Genomic DNA, 17898 nt, shown 5'->3' with positions numbered 1-17898 from the left:
CAAGCCAAGTAGAAAAGCAAATACAATGTAATTTGTTTCTGTTCGCAAATTAAATATTTTCAATCGCTCTTTTCAGTTTGTGATTTTAAACGAGTCATGCTGTTTGTAATAGCGCAACGTATCTCAATGACTTTGCAAAAAGTTTATTGTTTTAACAACTTCACAAATCATAGTTGTTATTCGATCGGAAATAAGTGTTTTTATTTACATGCATTAAATTGTTACAAGGTTTCTTATAGATAAATTTTAAACAATTTAGCTTTAAAAAGTTTTATTCAAACCGTTTAAAGGTACTAGTTTATTTTTGCAATTTTACAAAGACTAAGATCTGCTTAAAGACATACGACTTGTTTAAACTTATATTTTTTTAGATTAAAAACGATCACTGTACTAAAAAAATAACAAAAATATTAATAAACTTATTTTTGAAACATTTTTAATAAATTTTCTGTTCAATTTTTAATAATGTTTTTAAAAAGTAAGATAAGCTAAAACGTCTTGTAGTTATTTTGGTGTTGTTTACTTAACTTTTTATACATAACAGCTTTTGAACTGACGCAATATTACACGGTCGCAATAATAATAATTTCTGATGAAATGCATGTGGCATTTGTTTATTATGTGACAAACTTCAAAGTTATATAAAACGTTTTTTTTTGATAAATTTCAGTAAATAAATATTAGTTTCATATTTTAACGTAAACTAAAATTTCTAAACAAAAACAATTTCAAAAAACTATCCTTTTAATATTTTGTAGTCTTTAAAATGATGTACAAAAAATCAATAAAAGAGTATAAAATTTTTTTAAGTTATTCTAAGACTACAAATTATTAAAAGAATAGTTTATGAAATTGTTTTTGTTTAGAAATTGATAGGCCAAAAACATTTAATCTAAAAATTATTAAATGCATATTAATACTACTGTAAAAAAGCTAATGTTCTTCAAAAATAGTATCAACTGACTACCATACTTAACGTAAAACATATTTAGTTAAAACGTTTTTACTTGTAATATATGCAGTATTTTTTACCAAAGAGGACAATTAATTAAAACGTTCAAAAGTTAAAATGAATAGATATTAATAGAGATCAATTGAAACATAAAAACTGTAGTTAGGTAATAGGTTTTTAATTGCGTTATAAAATATAAAAGTCTAATTACAAAAAAAATCATTATCATAATAGCTAAAACATAAATAATACTTAAAATTTTTTTTTAATTTCACTTTGCATGCTGTTTTTAAACTTATTTTGTAAGAATTCCTTTATTAAGACTCAAGGTTTATTTTGCTGAAATTTGTTTTTGTAGGTTGTCCCGATTTAAATGAATTTCAATACTTTTACTTTATTAATATATAATTTTTAAATTAGTCAACTACATAACTGGTTTTTTAAAAAGTTTATAGTAATCTTTTTCTTGAAAGATATACCCACTATAAATTGTTTTTTAGCTCTAAAGTGTAATGGACCCTGATTTTTTGACTAAATATTTTTTTCTAAATTATCCAAACAACAAAACCTAAACAAACAGAGTTTGCAATACTTTATACTTAAAACAAACAAATACTTGCAATTAAAAATCATAAATTTTGTTAGAAAATAGACTTGACTCGTATAAATTTATTCTATTTAAAAACAGATCGCGCAAAAACATAAGTTCAAAATGCAATGAGAAATAATTGTTATGATATGTAATCTTACAAGCATAAATTCTTATTTAAGTCACATTAAGTATATATGTCAGAGATGCTACTTGAAAATATGTTTTCTTATTAAAAAACTTATAGACTTTTCTCTGGTTATGTTTATAAAAATTTAAATTATCAGTTTTAAAGATTAGATTTAAAGCGAACTTAAACAATCAACCATTTGAAGTTTGCTACTACAATAGCCAAAATAGTTGTCATATAAAAAAATACTCGGCTGTTAAGTATATTAAAGAAGACGAAAAAAACTTTTTTTTTCCAAACTCCCAGAAGAGTGCTTTGCGTCTTTTCTTCAAGCGGACCAAGATTTAATGATTTGGTCTAATGATAGGTAATAATAAAATGTTCAAAAAAATATCAAATAACTAAGGATAATTTTGCGTGGTAATAATATGAAAAAAGTTTCATTTATAAGTTTATTTTGAGATAGTTTTATAAAATCAATTAGAAAAATCGATGCGTTACGCTGTTACAATGACTTGTTTTTGAAATTTTTTCAGTTATTTTGATATTGTTTCTCTAGGTAAGAAAGTATGATGTTTTTGCTTATTAAAATAAATAATAGTATTTAAATTCATTTTGTTACAGAAGTGTTCCGTAAGTCAGTAGTTCATCAAATTCTTCTAATAATCAAAATTTTATATAATAATGTATAATAAAAACGTCAAAAATTTTATAAGAAATAATTTATCAAAACTCAGTTTAAACTTTATGTAGAATGTTTATTTGTAGATATATTTTTGGGAGACTCCGAAGTAGTTGTTGTTGTTGTAGTAAGTCAGCTTGTAATACAAAATAAGACAAAAAATATGTTTCACGTTTTAATTACTACTAAACTTTCATTTGAAAAATTATACTAACTAATGGTTTTTCTATATATATATATATATATATAACAAATTTTGAAAAAACATTAATAAGTGTTGAACTTTAAAAAAGTATATTAAGAATTTCATAAACATGTTATAAAAAAACTAAGTTGAGCTAACGCATATACTTTATTTATTACAGTCGCACAAACTTTGTGAAATAAAAACAAGAAACTAAACTAATAAATTTATATTTTTTTGATAAAATAAACAAATAAATGAGAGTACAAAACGTATAATAGAATAACGTTAAGCCAACAATTAAACAGTAAAAATAACAGTTGTGCGGCTAGGCAAGCTTGTCAATTTCTCTACTTCAACTTCATTGCCTTTCTTGAAATCTCCTTCCATATCGTTTGAAAGCAAAACCTGCAAATTGAAAACTCATGTAAATTGTTGTAGAATGTTATGAACAGCTAAAGTACTTAAATAAAAGCTTGTTTAATATATCTCTGTTTTTTAAAAACATTATTCATGATAAACATTTTTTTAGTTATGCGTGAAGAAAAATGTTAAACTACTCAAAAGAAATCAATTCAAGCACTTAGTGAAATAAGATGGAGCACCAGAAATTTTTAAAACATTTACAATAAAGTTATATAAGTTGCAAAACAAATAAAATAAACTCACAGTTGCTTTAGCTTCGGCAAACTCAGGTTGGCAGTCTGTGAAGTTCATGGCGTTGAAAGTAACTTGCGAGGGCGAGTTGAAAGTGGACATGACCAACACAGCTGGTTTGGGTGGCCATCTTCGGCACATGACAAACAAATTGTTGTTGCCTAAATTTAATTTATAAATTGATTTTATTGTAAAAAAACTAACTGACTCATAACTCATTCATACCAAGATATTTTTGAAAAACTTTAACAAACAACAATCAAAATAAATATAAGTTAAAATTGTCATTACCTTGTAGATAAGAAATCTTGTTATTTTTGATTTTAAAGAAATAAAAAGCTTTCGACTTTTATAAAAACTGACCGATTTCAGCTTCGGAGTAAAACTTTATGAATGTGTCATTATTTTGGGTGTCATATCTCAAAGACTCTTTAGATAAAGTTTCAACTTTTGTCTTTTTAATCATCGAAGTCACGGTCTGAAGTGCAAACTTCACCTTGCTATCACTGGTACTTGTCGGCTTGTATTTTGTCTATATAAATTAAATGTTTAACTTATATTTCGTGGATTAAAATAAATAATAAAAAAAGCTTATTGGTGCTTATATTATAAGTTGTGCATCATACGAATAACTAACTTCGCTGTCGTATTTCCAGTTGTATTCTGCGTTTTTGTTACCCAACTCTTCTCCTTGCATCACAATAGGAACTCCGGGAATCGCGATGTTGACAAGAGTTTGAGCGAGAGAATTTTTAATGGGGCTAGCCATTCCGTTGTTCTAGAAAAAATACAGATTATTTATTTGAAATTTTCACATTAAAAAACGAAAGTATCCATAAGAAAATTAACATAAAATTTAACCTAGCTGGTCATCAAGTAGTCATATACTGTTGAAAAAAATTAGACAGCAAATAAGTAATTCCAATTGAAAATTTTACTTTACAAGAAAACATAAGTATCCGTACAAACATAGTTTACTTGGTATGATGAAACTGTTCTCCTATTTTCTCTAGAGGCTTTAATTTTCTCTACAAACTCTTGAACGTTGTTAAAATCGTTTACATCAATGGAGTCATGTACAATGATTGGGTTTGGAACGGATCCTAACTCTTTTGTCATATTTGAAACTTGATACAGTGAAGCAAGATCATTGCTCATTGCGGAGTTACCAACAAACAAAGCGAACCTAAAGAACAAAGCACTTCTATTGATCATGAAAATCCAAACAAAAATAAAAGTTGAACCTCATAAAGGCAAATTTGAATATAAATTTAGTTCAACAAAAAAGTAGATTGATTTTAGCTTTTTAAAATAAAATTGTACTATTTAAAATAACAAAAAATAGTAAACACAATTTGATTTTTTTAAACGGCTTTAATTTTAACTTACTCAGCTTGATTTTCTTTAAGACCTTCATTGATTTTTAAAACCTGAGACCAGGCTGTTGCAATGATTTTTGATATGTTAAATTTATCATTGATAATTTCGTCTATATTAGACAAATATACTCCGTCAACTTTTTTGTCAGCTAAATTTTTGATGGCATCCTAAAAGAAAGTAAATTTATATAAATACTAACCCAATATGTAATAAGCTAAGTAAAAATTTAAAACTAACTGCCAAATACTTGTGTGAAAACTGGTTGTTGTAGTTAATAGTCGCCCTACCATTTTCACCTTTATAATAACCTGTTTTATCATCTTTAGTAATTTTAGAGAAACCTTCAGATTCCTGTAAAAAAATTCAAACAACACACTTTTATTTCTTAAAAGCTAAACTTTTTTCATACCTTATCACTCCATTGGAAAAGATTACACTTCTCAGATTCTTGACAAGCTTCCGGAGACTCACTAACTTCAAAGTCATTGCTATCATTTACAGACACACTAGATATTGGCATATCAACTAAAACCTTCACTTCTGTTTAGTGTTTATTTATATAAAACAAAATACTATACCTTGTATATTTATTTCATATAAGTAAAATAAATCATTAAATATTCTATATACTTTGTGTTAAAACGTACCAGCATTATGTAGAGAATCTATCACAGAACTGAACTTTTCACTTTCAAAAAGTGTATTTGGATCAACTGTTAGCATGTTAGTCATCAAAATTGAAGACTTAAGACTTTTTAAATACTTTACATTATCAGTTACTCCTTGCAAGCCATTATCTGACAACTTTTTATGATCCATTTGGTATAAAGCAGTATCTTGATACCATGTTGGTTTTGGCATGGGCTTACATTTATCAGCGTTGATAACTAAAAGAACAGCAGCAGCTAATAGGACTACCCAGATAACCCAAAAAAACACAAATAAAAACATCCTTGCTCGCTTCCATTTCGGTTGATTTGCAATTTCTAATAAAATGATCAAAGTTTAATACTTCTTTCAAGTTTTAATTTTTACAAGGTTATTACAATTTTTCAAATAACTATAAGATTATTTTATAATAAACTATCTTAATGATGTGATAAATTAAGTTTACAGTTATACTCCAACACATTATTATTTACTAACCTAGCAGCTCATCCCTTTTATAACCAGTAAACCTAGGCTTACTTTGCTCTTCAAACTCATGCTTAAGAGGTGCAGACTCCTTTATTTCAACATTACCAAGTTCTACATCATCTTTACTAACACCATTCATTTTACTTTTTCTACTTAATATGAACTAATTTAAAACTCTGCATTAAGATATTGTTTAAATTTTTCAGTTATACTACTAAAATTTCAAAGGTATGCAGTATGCACAGCAAAATGTACTAATGAATGTTTAACAACTTAATCACAAAACATTAACTTTTTTTCGTCTAAAAATTTATATTTAATTAAGTTTTTATTCCAAGTTTTAAATTGAAATGTAATAGTTTATAAGCTATATAATAATAACTTAGATTATATTATCAAAACATAAACTATCAAAAAAAGATTCAAAAGATGTTAAAAGTTTAAAAAATTAATAAAATTTGATGAGGTTTTTAAACCTCTTTTCATAAAATTATGTTTTTTATTTTATGAAGCTATAATTTTTTTAATGAACTCAAGGTCAATTATGACCAAGAAGTTTAAAATTTGCTTATTGGTCAATAATGACTAATAAACCACTATTGGTGCAAATATCTTTAGCCTATTCTTTGTACAATATGTTTTATTGTACACAGGAAAATCTTTGATGTAAAAAATAGTTTAAACGTATGCACAAAAGGTATTTTTTTGTTTTTCAATACATTTTTCATTGGTTTTAACAAGCTTTAATATCTCATGATAAAGACAACCAAATCTCAAAAAAAAAGCTTTTATTTAAAAAAATTTTGAATTAGATTATTCAGTGTGCACAAAACTTTGATAAGTGATTTACTGTGCACATTTTTTTCGTTATTTCACTTTGCACAGTTTTTAACATACTTAATTTTTTTAATCAATAAAAGTATAAATATACGCTTTTACACTTAATCTTTATAAGAGTTATGACAAACGTATGTTAAAATACCTTTCTCAAGTACAGCTAACAGAAGAAATTTTTACCTAATAATTAATATAAACACTTCAAAGTCAATGGATTAGTAGAACATAGACTGACTTAAAATAACAAAAAATTAAAAACTAAAACAACTCCAATTCATCAAAAATATAACACAAAACTAGCTTGAGTCTTTCAAAAACCACAAAAAAGTTAATCTAGCTTGAGTTGGCCTGAGAATTCAAAATGTTCAAACAAGTCTGAGTGTGTGGCAACTCAGGTATAAATATTTCTTTTAAAATCACTACAACTATAGATTAAGAATTTTATAGAAAAAAAGTTATATTTTTCTTTCAATAATTTGAAATTAACATTTAAATTTGAAAAAAATTACAGAATTTTAAAAAATAAGAAAACTTAAAAAAAAAGTCTTGTGTTTAAAGTATAGTATGGAATAAACTTTTAGCATTTCTTATTAAACTACCTTTCAGTTAAAATAAACTAATAATTACATAAGTAAATTATGATATATATCTATATAAATTAAACATAAAACCTTATCTAGAATAAAAATAAGTTTTCAATTTTGGTTTTCAATTCTTGTAATATACACTAAAACTTTAATAAAGATATTTTAGATAAAAGCATCAATTTTAATAAAACATATTTGTGTTAACTATAATATATACTCTTTAAAATCCTAAAAGGTAGCAGTAACTAATCTCAACAAAGATTATTTAATCTATGCTGTGGCTTATACAATAATTAAGTGATTTATTTATCAATGAAGTATTTATCTAGTCTACATTAAAATTTGTTTAAATTCTTAACAACAAGCATTATTAACTAAACTATGACTGTATTAAATAAAGTAACTTAAACTAGCACATACTAGTTATTTAACCTAGAGTTTAAAAGCAAGAATTAGATTTATAAAGTTTAAAAATAATACAAAACTAAAAGGCTTGTTATTATAGTTAAGATAATAAATTTGAATTAATCTTAACCAAACAAACTATAAAGCCTTTTTATACCATAGATTAATTTTAAAATCTATCTTAAGTACATTACTCATTTTTTTATTTAAACAGTAAAATAAAGCATATTTAAACTAATAAATTTATAAAGTACTAAAAACACTTTTTAAATTTAAACTGTAAATGTTTAAAGTCAAGTTTTAAACCCTGTTTCATAATAAAGTTACAATGAACATTTTTATAACATTAAATTTTCCTTTTTTTCCTATGTGTTTGATGAGCAGCCAACATTATGAATAAAATTGGTTCAATAACACCACCAGCTGGTTGTTTATACATCGCTAATGACAAACTTAAAAGTGTTGACAATTGAATTTTTAAACAAAAGTATTAGCAAGTTAAAAAAATTTAAAAACACTTCTAAAACAAACGAACAGATTAAGTAGTTGAGGTTATATGTAGTAGAATAAGCTTAGTAAATATTATATAGTTACATACTATCTCGCGTGAAAAAAATCAAATCTTTTTATTTAATCTTTTTAAAGTCATCAAATAAAATTGTAAACATAAATGACGAAGAAAACTTTTCAAACGTTTTATTTTTTACTCTGAATAAACAATTAAAAAAGCTTTTGTTTACTTCAAAATTATACTAATGGGAAAATAATTACCTTTGTTAACTTCAAAATCTGATTTTCTAACTGTTAAACACAAAGCTGTTTGCTACAATAGTGTTTATAAACGTTTTTTTTTTCGTAGTAGAATTTTTGCTGCTAATTTGAAATAAACAAAACTAAAAAAACTAGCAATATATATTGTTTAATTTTAAAATGAGATCAAGTTTTTATATAATCAAATAAATTACTTTTTTAAAAATCTAATTAGTATTATTTTTTATTACGAAAAACAAGTTGTTAGTTTAAATATGTTTGCAAAAAGACTTGTTTTTAACAGTAAGTAATTATTTTTTTCAATTTCAAACTAAAACAAATCGTGCTCGAAATTGAATTGTAAACAAAAATGTTCTATAAATAACAACCAGTAGTAAACAAACATTGAAAAAAAACTTTTAAATTATCAGTTCTATATTAATGAAATATTTAAATAACCACAAAAAAAAAGTTCTAAAACAAAGTTTTAAAACAAAGTATCAAGAACAGATTTCGGAAGATAACATTTTTTTAAGCTTATCAAACACGATTGGAAACCAACATTCGAAAATTTAGTCAAAAACCTTTAGGTGAAGTAGAAAAACCATAGTTGGTTTTTTATTATTAATAAAATATCTTTTCTTAATTTACAATTAATGATTTATATTAACAAAAATAAATTAAGTTTTACGTTTTTGGCGCGAAATTCAAGACTTTCTAAAAAGAACACTTTAATACATGGCAAAACATAAAAAATATTTTCTCGCATGCTTATTCACAAAGTATAAATAACAGAACATGATCTGAAAAAAAAGCAGCCTATAATTAAATTCCTGACACTACAAGATTAATAAATGAAAACTATCTTAGAGGTTTTCTTCGGTCATAAAAAAGTTAATTAGTCTGAAATAAAAGGGTACACAGTTTAAATTTACTACTATCTTCTGCCTGGGTACTAAAAGGTGCCTAAAAAATCTATCAGTAAGTAATATTATAGAACAAAATGTGTTTTTAAATTGTATCGTATTTAAAGAAATCGGTCATACAGTTTATTTTGACTATCAAAAAGTTAAATAGCAAATATGTTATAAAACGTTTTCTGGACACTTTTTTTTAAATTTTATTAAGTTATTTAAACTTTAAAAAAAAAAACTTTTTTCTGCTAAAAATTTTAAGTTGTTTAAACAAATTCTATGTTTTGAAAATTATAGCTAAAATATAGAAGGTGCAAAGTATGTTACAGAATTATTTGTAAATTCAAAACAAAATTTTAAATTACTCCAACTTGAATTTTACTATTTCATTATGTAGCATATTAATGTTTTAACTTTAACTTTAGGTACTTTTTGATAACCATATAGTATTTGCGATTTTTAACAAAAATAATGAAGCCTGAATACATAAAGCTTCAGAATTCCGATCAGGATTTCTTGCGTACGCACTTCTGGTTAAATACGGACTTTTGCACTGTGTTTCAAAGTACCGTTTCACGCGAAAGACTGTACTTAAGGCATGGTATCAAGTAAATTTAAGTATACATTAAAGCAGGGTTTCCCAAACTCATTTACTAAATCGCCCCCTTTTCAGAAATTTGAAAAATAATCGCCCCCCACGATTTGAAAAAGTAGTTTTTCTCTTGAGTACAAACATTTGAGCCAAAAAATGTGTTCGAAATGTAATTTAGTCTGGTATTTCTTATACACGCACTTTTGGGCTGTGTTCAAAGTAGTTTACAGGGCTTGAGAAAATAAGTTACTGTTGTTTTCTTATAAGCCAAGTGAAGTGTATAAAAATACTTAAATATTAAAAAGCCTTGAGTAATCAGTAATCAATCCTGTTTAACTATGAATTGTTTTGAAACTAATGAAACTTTTAGGGTAGTGGTGGACAACTTTTGTAGTCAGCAATTCATATTTACTAAAAAATCATTTCTTGTTTCAACTCGTTAAAAAAAATGTAATTGCGGGCTGCATAATTTAGAAAAATAACATATAAAAAACTAAAAAGTCGAGCATAATTGTAATAAAATGATTTACTATTATTGTGATCTAAGAAATACTAAAGTAACTGAAAACCAAATTGAAAGTGTATTTCAAAATCATAAGCATCAAAAAACTAAATTTTGTTTATTTTGCACAAGTAGTTTCAATTTACATGGCGGGTCGAAATTTGATTGGATCTGGACCGTAAGATACCCATCTGAAATCTTAACTGAAACCTGATATTATAACTATCTCTCATTTAACGAATTTCGGACATTTAGAGTAAATAAGAAGTAACTTATTTAAGCCGCACAAAATACTTAAATTATTTTATAAATAGGCATATTCTAAAATTTAATACCAGAGATTAAAAAACTACAAAAGAATGAACAGATTTTTTTTAACATAATGAAATAGATATTAAAACATTATTGCTGATCCATTTTTAGGAAGTTTGACCGACTGGTTGATTATCTCACATGAAAAGTGGGTTTATCAATACCTTCTGTTAATGCAGTAAAATTATTAATTTCAATGCTGAGATATATTATAAGCAAGTTAGTTGTAAAATTAAAAATTTAATTCTAAACTTTTTAAATTATATGTTTTGTAGTAGAGTACCATTAAATAGTATTTGACTTAAAATAACCTTTAGGAAACTAAACCTTAATTTTAACATTTTTTTTCTTCATTTCAATTCAAAAAAAAAACTAATGTTTTACAGTTAACTCTATGAACAGAAAGTAATCAATAAAAAAATTCTTTTAATTGTGTTAAAACTTTCTTTTGTGTAGCAGTCTTTTTGATTGCTTATTTAATACTGTTTAATTTTATTTTTTCTTTAGTTATTAGCCTATAATAATTTACCAGAAAAAAATATTGAAAAACTAAAAGTTAGTGTTTAACTATTGAAATAAACAACATATTCTAATTGCTAATATATTTAAAAAAATAAGATAAATCAAAAAACAGTTGTATTAATAGTTTAAAATTATTTAATATATAGATTTTCTAACAGTAATAAATCAAGTTAGAAAGTAAGTTTGAGTTAAATAATCTTTTAAATGAAAAAAATGAAGCATTTCAAAAAGAGACATCAAATCTATACTCTTTTAAAACCAAAAATAATTTATGAAATAAAAACTTTAATGGTTATCAAGGTTTTTTTATTTATACAGATTAAACAAGTAATAACAAAAATATGTCAAATAAATTTCTTTCCAACAACTACTTTAACCACTATGCTATAAAAACTTTTAGTGTAATGTAAATCGACAAATATAAACTACAAAATTAACCAGGTCAAAACAAAGCTATTAACATATTGAAAACATAAAACATTTTATATGTACAGTAGATTCCTCTTCAATTCGCACTTTGAACAAAATAAAAAAGTTTAAACTCAAAAATTATTACCGTTTTTTTTACAAAATGATAAATTTAAATATGTTATATGCAATAACGTTATGATAAACATGAAATCAACTAAAACATAAAAAAAACAGTCATAAAAAAAAAGATCTATATAAGCTATTATATATCTTGTGTTTTTTGTTTTATTAATACTTAGTTAGTAATAGACTTTATTTAAGTTAAATTTAATAAAGTATACGTTTGCACTTTTTTTGGGATATTTATTAGGCATTATGCAAACGTGTTATAGAAAAAATAACTCAAAAGCAACTATAATAAAAAAAGACTACTTAAATACAATACAAACCAGGTTAAACAAGAAGTATTTTAAAAGACCAAGTAAATAAAAAAAACTTTCATAAAATAATGTCTGCTACTGAATTCAAATATAATGCAAAGGATGAGGTTCATGAATGCTTGCAAGTTTTTCTAATCTGATTCTAAATCAGTCAAATAAAGCCTCAAGTCACCTCCTTTAAAAAATATCTAGATAAGATATTTTGCTCAAGATGTTTGTAAATAAACTAAAAGCTTTCTCAACAGCATAGCTAGAAGAAAAAAAACTATACACAACAATATAAATTCCTCTCATATGATTGGATACTTTTGCCTTAGTTTTTGTTGAGTTCAAAAGCTTTCATTTCGTTCTTTGGAAAAAATTACTTTAAGTTCAAGGTAAGTTTGTAAGTCGGAGAAGGTTTTCTGTGAGTCGTTTACTTCAAAAAGATCTGCCACGAAGGGATCCATATTTTATCTATATCAGGGGTCGGCAGGCAGTTGGTGGTCGCGGGCCAAATTTCAAGTTTCAAAAGTCTTCGCGGGCCGCAGTTTTAGTTTTAGTGACATTTGAATAATCTTATGGTTTTAGTTTTAGTCACAATAGAGAAAAGTTTTATTTTTTTTCACCTTATTATTTAAAATTACTTTTGGCTTTACATAGAATACCTATTTTAATTAATACTCATTAGATTATGATTTACATTGACTAATATACTTTAATAAATATGTACTAATATTGTTAATAAAATATATACTTTCATAAGCACTTAATAAGTTAAACTTAATACTTTTTTAATTTTATTTACAACCTAACTCTTTATAAAAATCTAACTTGAAAGACAATTTATGGGTAACTTTTATACATTTGTTATATCATCAACACTTTTTTATATTTCTAAGAATATTTACTTCGAAAAAAGTTTTTGCGAGTTAAATAATTTACACTCATTAAGAAGTTTAGTAATTAGTTAACATAATAAAATTAATACCTGTTTGTATCCCAGAAAGCTAAAACAAATGATTTAACATAATTAATTTTCAAATACTTTAATAAAATATTTTATTAGTAATTAGACTTTTACATAGTTGCCACTAAAAAGCAAAAATGTCTGAGATGTATCAAACCAGCTTAAATTTATTAAAATTTGAAAAAGCTAATAAATAGTTGTTAATCAAGCTTAAATACCTAGTTAAAATATCATCATTATCAAAAAGTACACAAAGTGTAAGAAAACAAGAAAAATGCAATTAGTAAACTACACAACAGTCATAAAAACTATTCTGAGAACTGGAAGATTTCTTTAAAGGGTTTGAAATAAAAGCTTCACACACACCTGAGTTTTCAAGTTTTTAAAATAGCCTGCTTGCGTAGCAATCCAGTTAGTATAAAGTTCACTACTAAAGAAATAACAAAGGTTATTAACAGTAAATAAATTACATGCCAAAAGTATATAAGTCAGCTGCAATGGACAATTGAGTTTCTTAAACAAGTTTAACAAAAGTATAAAATTTTATTGAGTCATTAGCGAAGTAGATGATAGCATGATAGCAATTATTTTTTTGCAAGAAGAATATTGCATTTTAAAATAGTAATTGTAAAATATAAGACGAGCTACAAGAATAAAAAAAGCGTTAGTTAGGAGTTATTGCAAGAAACAATAAAAAAAATCACCAAAGTCATTTCCGACAAATCACATTATTATCTTTAGTAACTACAGAATAATCAGAAAAAAATGTTAAGGCAAGTAATAAAGTAGCAAAACTTATTACCTAAAATTAGTTATCGTTTATAATTGAAATCTTGAATTGATGTTGGCGGTAATGAAAAACTTTTGTTTATTTCTTCAATGACAACATGAAGTCGTGTTTAGGAAATGTATTAAGGGTATAAAGTCGCATAAATCAAATTAGGACTTTAATTAAACTGTTAATATGAGAGCACTTATAGAATAACTATTGCTCATCTGAGAATTTTTATTAGAGATGTTTTTACTGACTTTGACATTTTAGTAGAATTTCTTGGTTTAGTTCCAACGCGAAGCACAACAATCGGTGAAATTTTTCAAGTAAAGGTGTAATGTACCAATACGGAGTTTTTGGAAGTACAATTCCTTCTTTTATTTTTAGTATAAAGTTTAATTAAAGTTTAAAAAGTGTCTTAAAACATTTACCAATATTAAAAAATACTGTTAAGCTACTATAATAAATTTTTGAATAAAAAAACATTTATTTGGTAATTTTTTTTGAGTCAAATCGAAATTTCACTACTTTAAATGTAAAAATTGTTTGAAATTCCAGGTTTTATCAAAAATTCTCGAATTCAAATTTTTTTCTAGAATTTTTAACCGTAAATTCACAACTTCAAAGCTTTTTCCGGGATTCAACTTTTTTGGCAACACTGATTGTTCATTCTGTAATGGACACAATAATATAAATAATGTTTTGAATTATATCAGCTGCAAGACTTAAAATTTAACATATTTTAAAACTCAAACTAACACTGTGGATTGAGCAAAACATACATCATAAGTTTAATTTGCCACTCTTTCAAGCAAAAAAGCCAGACTGAGTCAACAAAAACATTTCTGATATTTTTGTATACAAAAAGCAATTCTAGCCAAAAACTTAAGTTGGCCTGTTGGCTTAGTTGGCCTGAGATTTGAAGTCTTCAAGTAGTGATAGTCTGAGTGTGTGGTAATGTTTAGTTGTTTATTTGCTTGAATTTAAACTATTTTGATTAACAACGTACAAACTTTATAAACTTACCATCCCTATATCTAGTTTATATTTAGGTAGCTCGAAAAAACAGCAATTGTGTGTATTGATATGCAAGGCATAAAAATTAACTTAGCTTGAAAAAAACAATGCTTGAAAAACGGAATGTATACCTAACAAAAACTATATTAACTTATGTCATATATATTGTTTTAAATGTGTCTGTACAAGTTTAGATATGACATGTATAAATAACAATGTTAGAAAAGTATGCATAAACTAAACTTAAACTAACTAAAGTATAAAATAAAAAGTGGTTTAAAATATGAGAATTTTTTTAAGTTGGTGTGCATAGAAAACTTATAAAAAATTAAAATATGTCAAAATAAAAATTAAATGAACCTTATTTCTTATTACTATGTTATTTTAAATGCATTTATGATCCTAAATAACATATATGTAAGGTTAGAAAATAGTGAAAAGAATTCCGATCGTCTATGATCTATGTAAATGTTTAATAAGAAACAATATAATTGAAAATATGTAATTAACTTGAAATTAAGAGTCATAAGTACTTGATTTTTTTCTCTATATTTTACATAAACACAATAAACTTTTTTGTTTAAGTTTTACCACAGAGTCAAATATTTAATAGCAAGCTAAAATTACTAAAATAGCAAAATAAAAAGTAAAAATTTTATGACAACCCAAAATTTCAAAATCGCCCCCTTTTCGCCCCCTTACTAGTTATCGCCCACCCGTTCGCCCCCTTACTAATTATCGCCCCCGAAATACTAAAATCGCCCCCAGGGGGGCGATATCGCCCACTTTGGGAAACCCTGCATTAAAGTATCAAAACGTATAAAATCTAGAGAAAAAAATAAAGGCATAAAGTCAATCAGGTTATTTAAGCGTAAATGTGTTATTAAAGTCTTAGTATAACTAAGTTTGTGAAAAGTTTAATTGAAAAAAAAGTTGTGATCAGCAGCTCATTACTATTTCAAAGGTATTAGTACAAAACCTGAAATGTATCAAGCAAACTTCCTACAAAAGTTTGTTTATTCAACGAAAATAACGAACTGTGGACTTGAAGTTTGCGAACTCAATGATAAAAACATAGGAATAAAAGTGCTTAAAATTTCATAATATGTTTATATAAACTAAAACAATGAACAATGACATTTGTGTTTACATACTCAATGATTGAAACATAAATGTAAAAACCGTAAAAAGATCTAAAATAAAAGATAATGAACAGCAATTGACATTTAAATACTCCACGATTGAAACATGAATGTAAAAATTGCATAAAAAAGCGATCTTAATAAACATAAACATGTATTAAGCTTAATATTATCAAAGACCAGAATTTCTAGGGTACGCATGTAAGTGGCATGTTATTTGAAAGACGATAAAACAATCAAATAGCAAAATTACAAAAGTTTTAACAATTTATATGTCACGATATTTATTGTTTGTAAATAAAGATTTTTTCGTTGAATAGAAAAAAATATATAGCTTGAGCATTTAAATAATAGAAATTAATTGTAACTACCCGACTGGTTTTAATAAGATTTAAAATATTAGATTGTTGTAGAAAAAATATGTTAGTAACAATGTTACACTTTAAATTAAATACAATTTAAAAAAAATCAAGTTTTAAACGTAATAATTTTTTTTAAATAGCTAACAAACAATTGTTTGAAGAAATTAAAGCATTATAAAAAAGATATTTTTTAAAGTTTAAACTTTTACATGCATTTTAGTTCTAATATTATGTTTAACATATCGTAATAACTAAAGTTTGAAAATAGGTATAGAAAAAGATATTAAAAAAACAATCTGATTTTGTATAGTAAGTAATCTGTTTAGATTACCATAGGTAAAACGTTGCACTTTTAGATAAGTATTAAATATTAAAAAAAAAATCACATTAAACTTATAATTAAGAGCTCACTGAAAAGACAGAAGTATACATTTAAGCATAGACAAATCCACATTGTTATTACTTATACTAATTGTTATTGCTACAAATATTTTCTTGTTGTTATATAATTTACAAGATTTTGTTAAAAATAAAAACATTTTTTTTTTACTTGCCATATTTATTAGCATACGTTTTCCTTAATTAGACCAATAGAATTATAATTAAGACTTTTTAAGCTCCATAGTAAACCATGGTAGGTACATCAAATATATCTTTTTCTGCATCATTTTTAGACTATAGTTCTTTTTAATGGTGAGTACAGCTTCACAAGATTAGAAAACATTTTCTATTTCTGTAACGCTAATTTTTTGTTTTTCTTAGCAAAGTTAATATGCTAAATAAAATTACTTTATTAATGTTATAGTAAAGTTCTTGAATATTAAGTCACTAAAATAGGATATTAATACATAACTTTTAAAACTAATAAATATTATTAGTTTATTAAACGACAAAAATACGCTTAGAATATTTGGTCCTAGGACTTGGTGCACTGAAAAACCTTTCAGTTATCGAGTTGCACAGCACGGACACCTTTTAACGTCTTGTCCAAATAAAACTAATAAATAAACGTTTTCAAATACTTTATCACTTAAAAAAAAATTGACAGTTTTTTTAATAGATTTTATTATTTTTTAGCATTACCTGCTGCATGAAACGTTTTATATTTTAATAAACTCTAAAAGTAAAATTGTCCTTAGTTATGTTTTGTAAAACTACACCAAACACTTTCTTAATTATCTTTTACTAAACTACAATTATATAAGTACGAAACTAGCATCAGAGTGTACTCTCAATTAAATCAATATAATAATTATAAAATAAAAACAAATTGTACACTAATCTTCCTTTATTGTATCAACATATGTTTCTGTGTGTTAACGAATCAACACACTTCAACTGTGTTCTGTAAAAAAATAATTACTGTAATGAAAGAATAGAAGCATAGAATAAAGAAGCTGTATACATGTTTTCATTAAAATAAAATAATTTCTACAGATAATAGTTAATAATAGGTAATATACTTAATATTAAATCCGACTGTTATAAAACTATATAAGGTTTGTAATTATTAAGTCTAAAATAAGTAAAATAAACTAAAATACACAACAAAACAAAAAATCATAATATAAACATGTATTTGTTAAGACACAGAAACATATGTTGGTAAAACAAAAGAAGATTACTGTACAATTTGTTTTTATTTATATTCCAGTGAAGTTATTTCACTAGGA

General features: G+C 24.9%; 1 protein-coding gene across 1 annotated transcript; it reads right to left on the bottom strand.

Annotated features, from left to right (window-relative positions):
- Window positions 1-2692: 2692 nt before the first annotated feature.
- Window positions 2693-5883, bottom strand: LOC145829189 (uncharacterized). The gene is made up of 10 exons (XM_082936919.1): window positions 5721-5883; window positions 5222-5560; window positions 4984-5114; window positions 4812-4925; window positions 4584-4741; window positions 4173-4380; window positions 3832-3972; window positions 3558-3726; window positions 3207-3355; window positions 2693-2945 (listed from the first exon to the last, which is right to left on the bottom strand). Exons 1-10 carry the CDS (start codon window positions 5848-5850, stop codon window positions 2838-2840), a joined length of 1647 nt encoding a protein of 548 aa, XP_082793045.1. The 5' UTR covers window positions 5851-5883; the 3' UTR covers window positions 2693-2837.
- Window positions 5884-17898: the final 12015 nt, after the last annotated feature.

The sequence above is a fragment of the Thalia democratica genome, chromosome 2, assembly GCF_965202585.1.
Source record: "Thalia democratica chromosome 2, ktThaDemo2.hap1.1, whole genome shotgun sequence".
NCBI lineage: Eukaryota > Metazoa > Chordata > Thaliacea > Salpida > Salpidae > Thalia > Thalia democratica.
The sequence above is the reverse complement of the archived record's forward strand: the minus strand, read 5'-3'. Positions and strand labels throughout refer to the sequence as shown.

What these genes read in the sequence shown, in the direction of transcription:
- LOC145829189 (XM_082936919.1), bottom strand. Translation starts at nt 5,850, where the DNA reads ATGAATGGTGTTAGTAAAGATGATGTAGAACTTGGTAATGTTGAAATA. An exon ending in TAAAAGGGATGAGCTGCTAG is followed by an intron (nt 5,561 to 5,720) that starts GTTAGTAAATAA and finishes TCATTTTATTAG; the next exon opens with AAATTGCAAATCAACCGAAA. An exon ending in GAACAGTTTCATCATACCAA is followed by an intron (nt 3,973 to 4,172) that starts GTAAACTATGTT and finishes TATTTTTTCTAG; the next exon opens with AACAACGGAATGGCTAGCCC.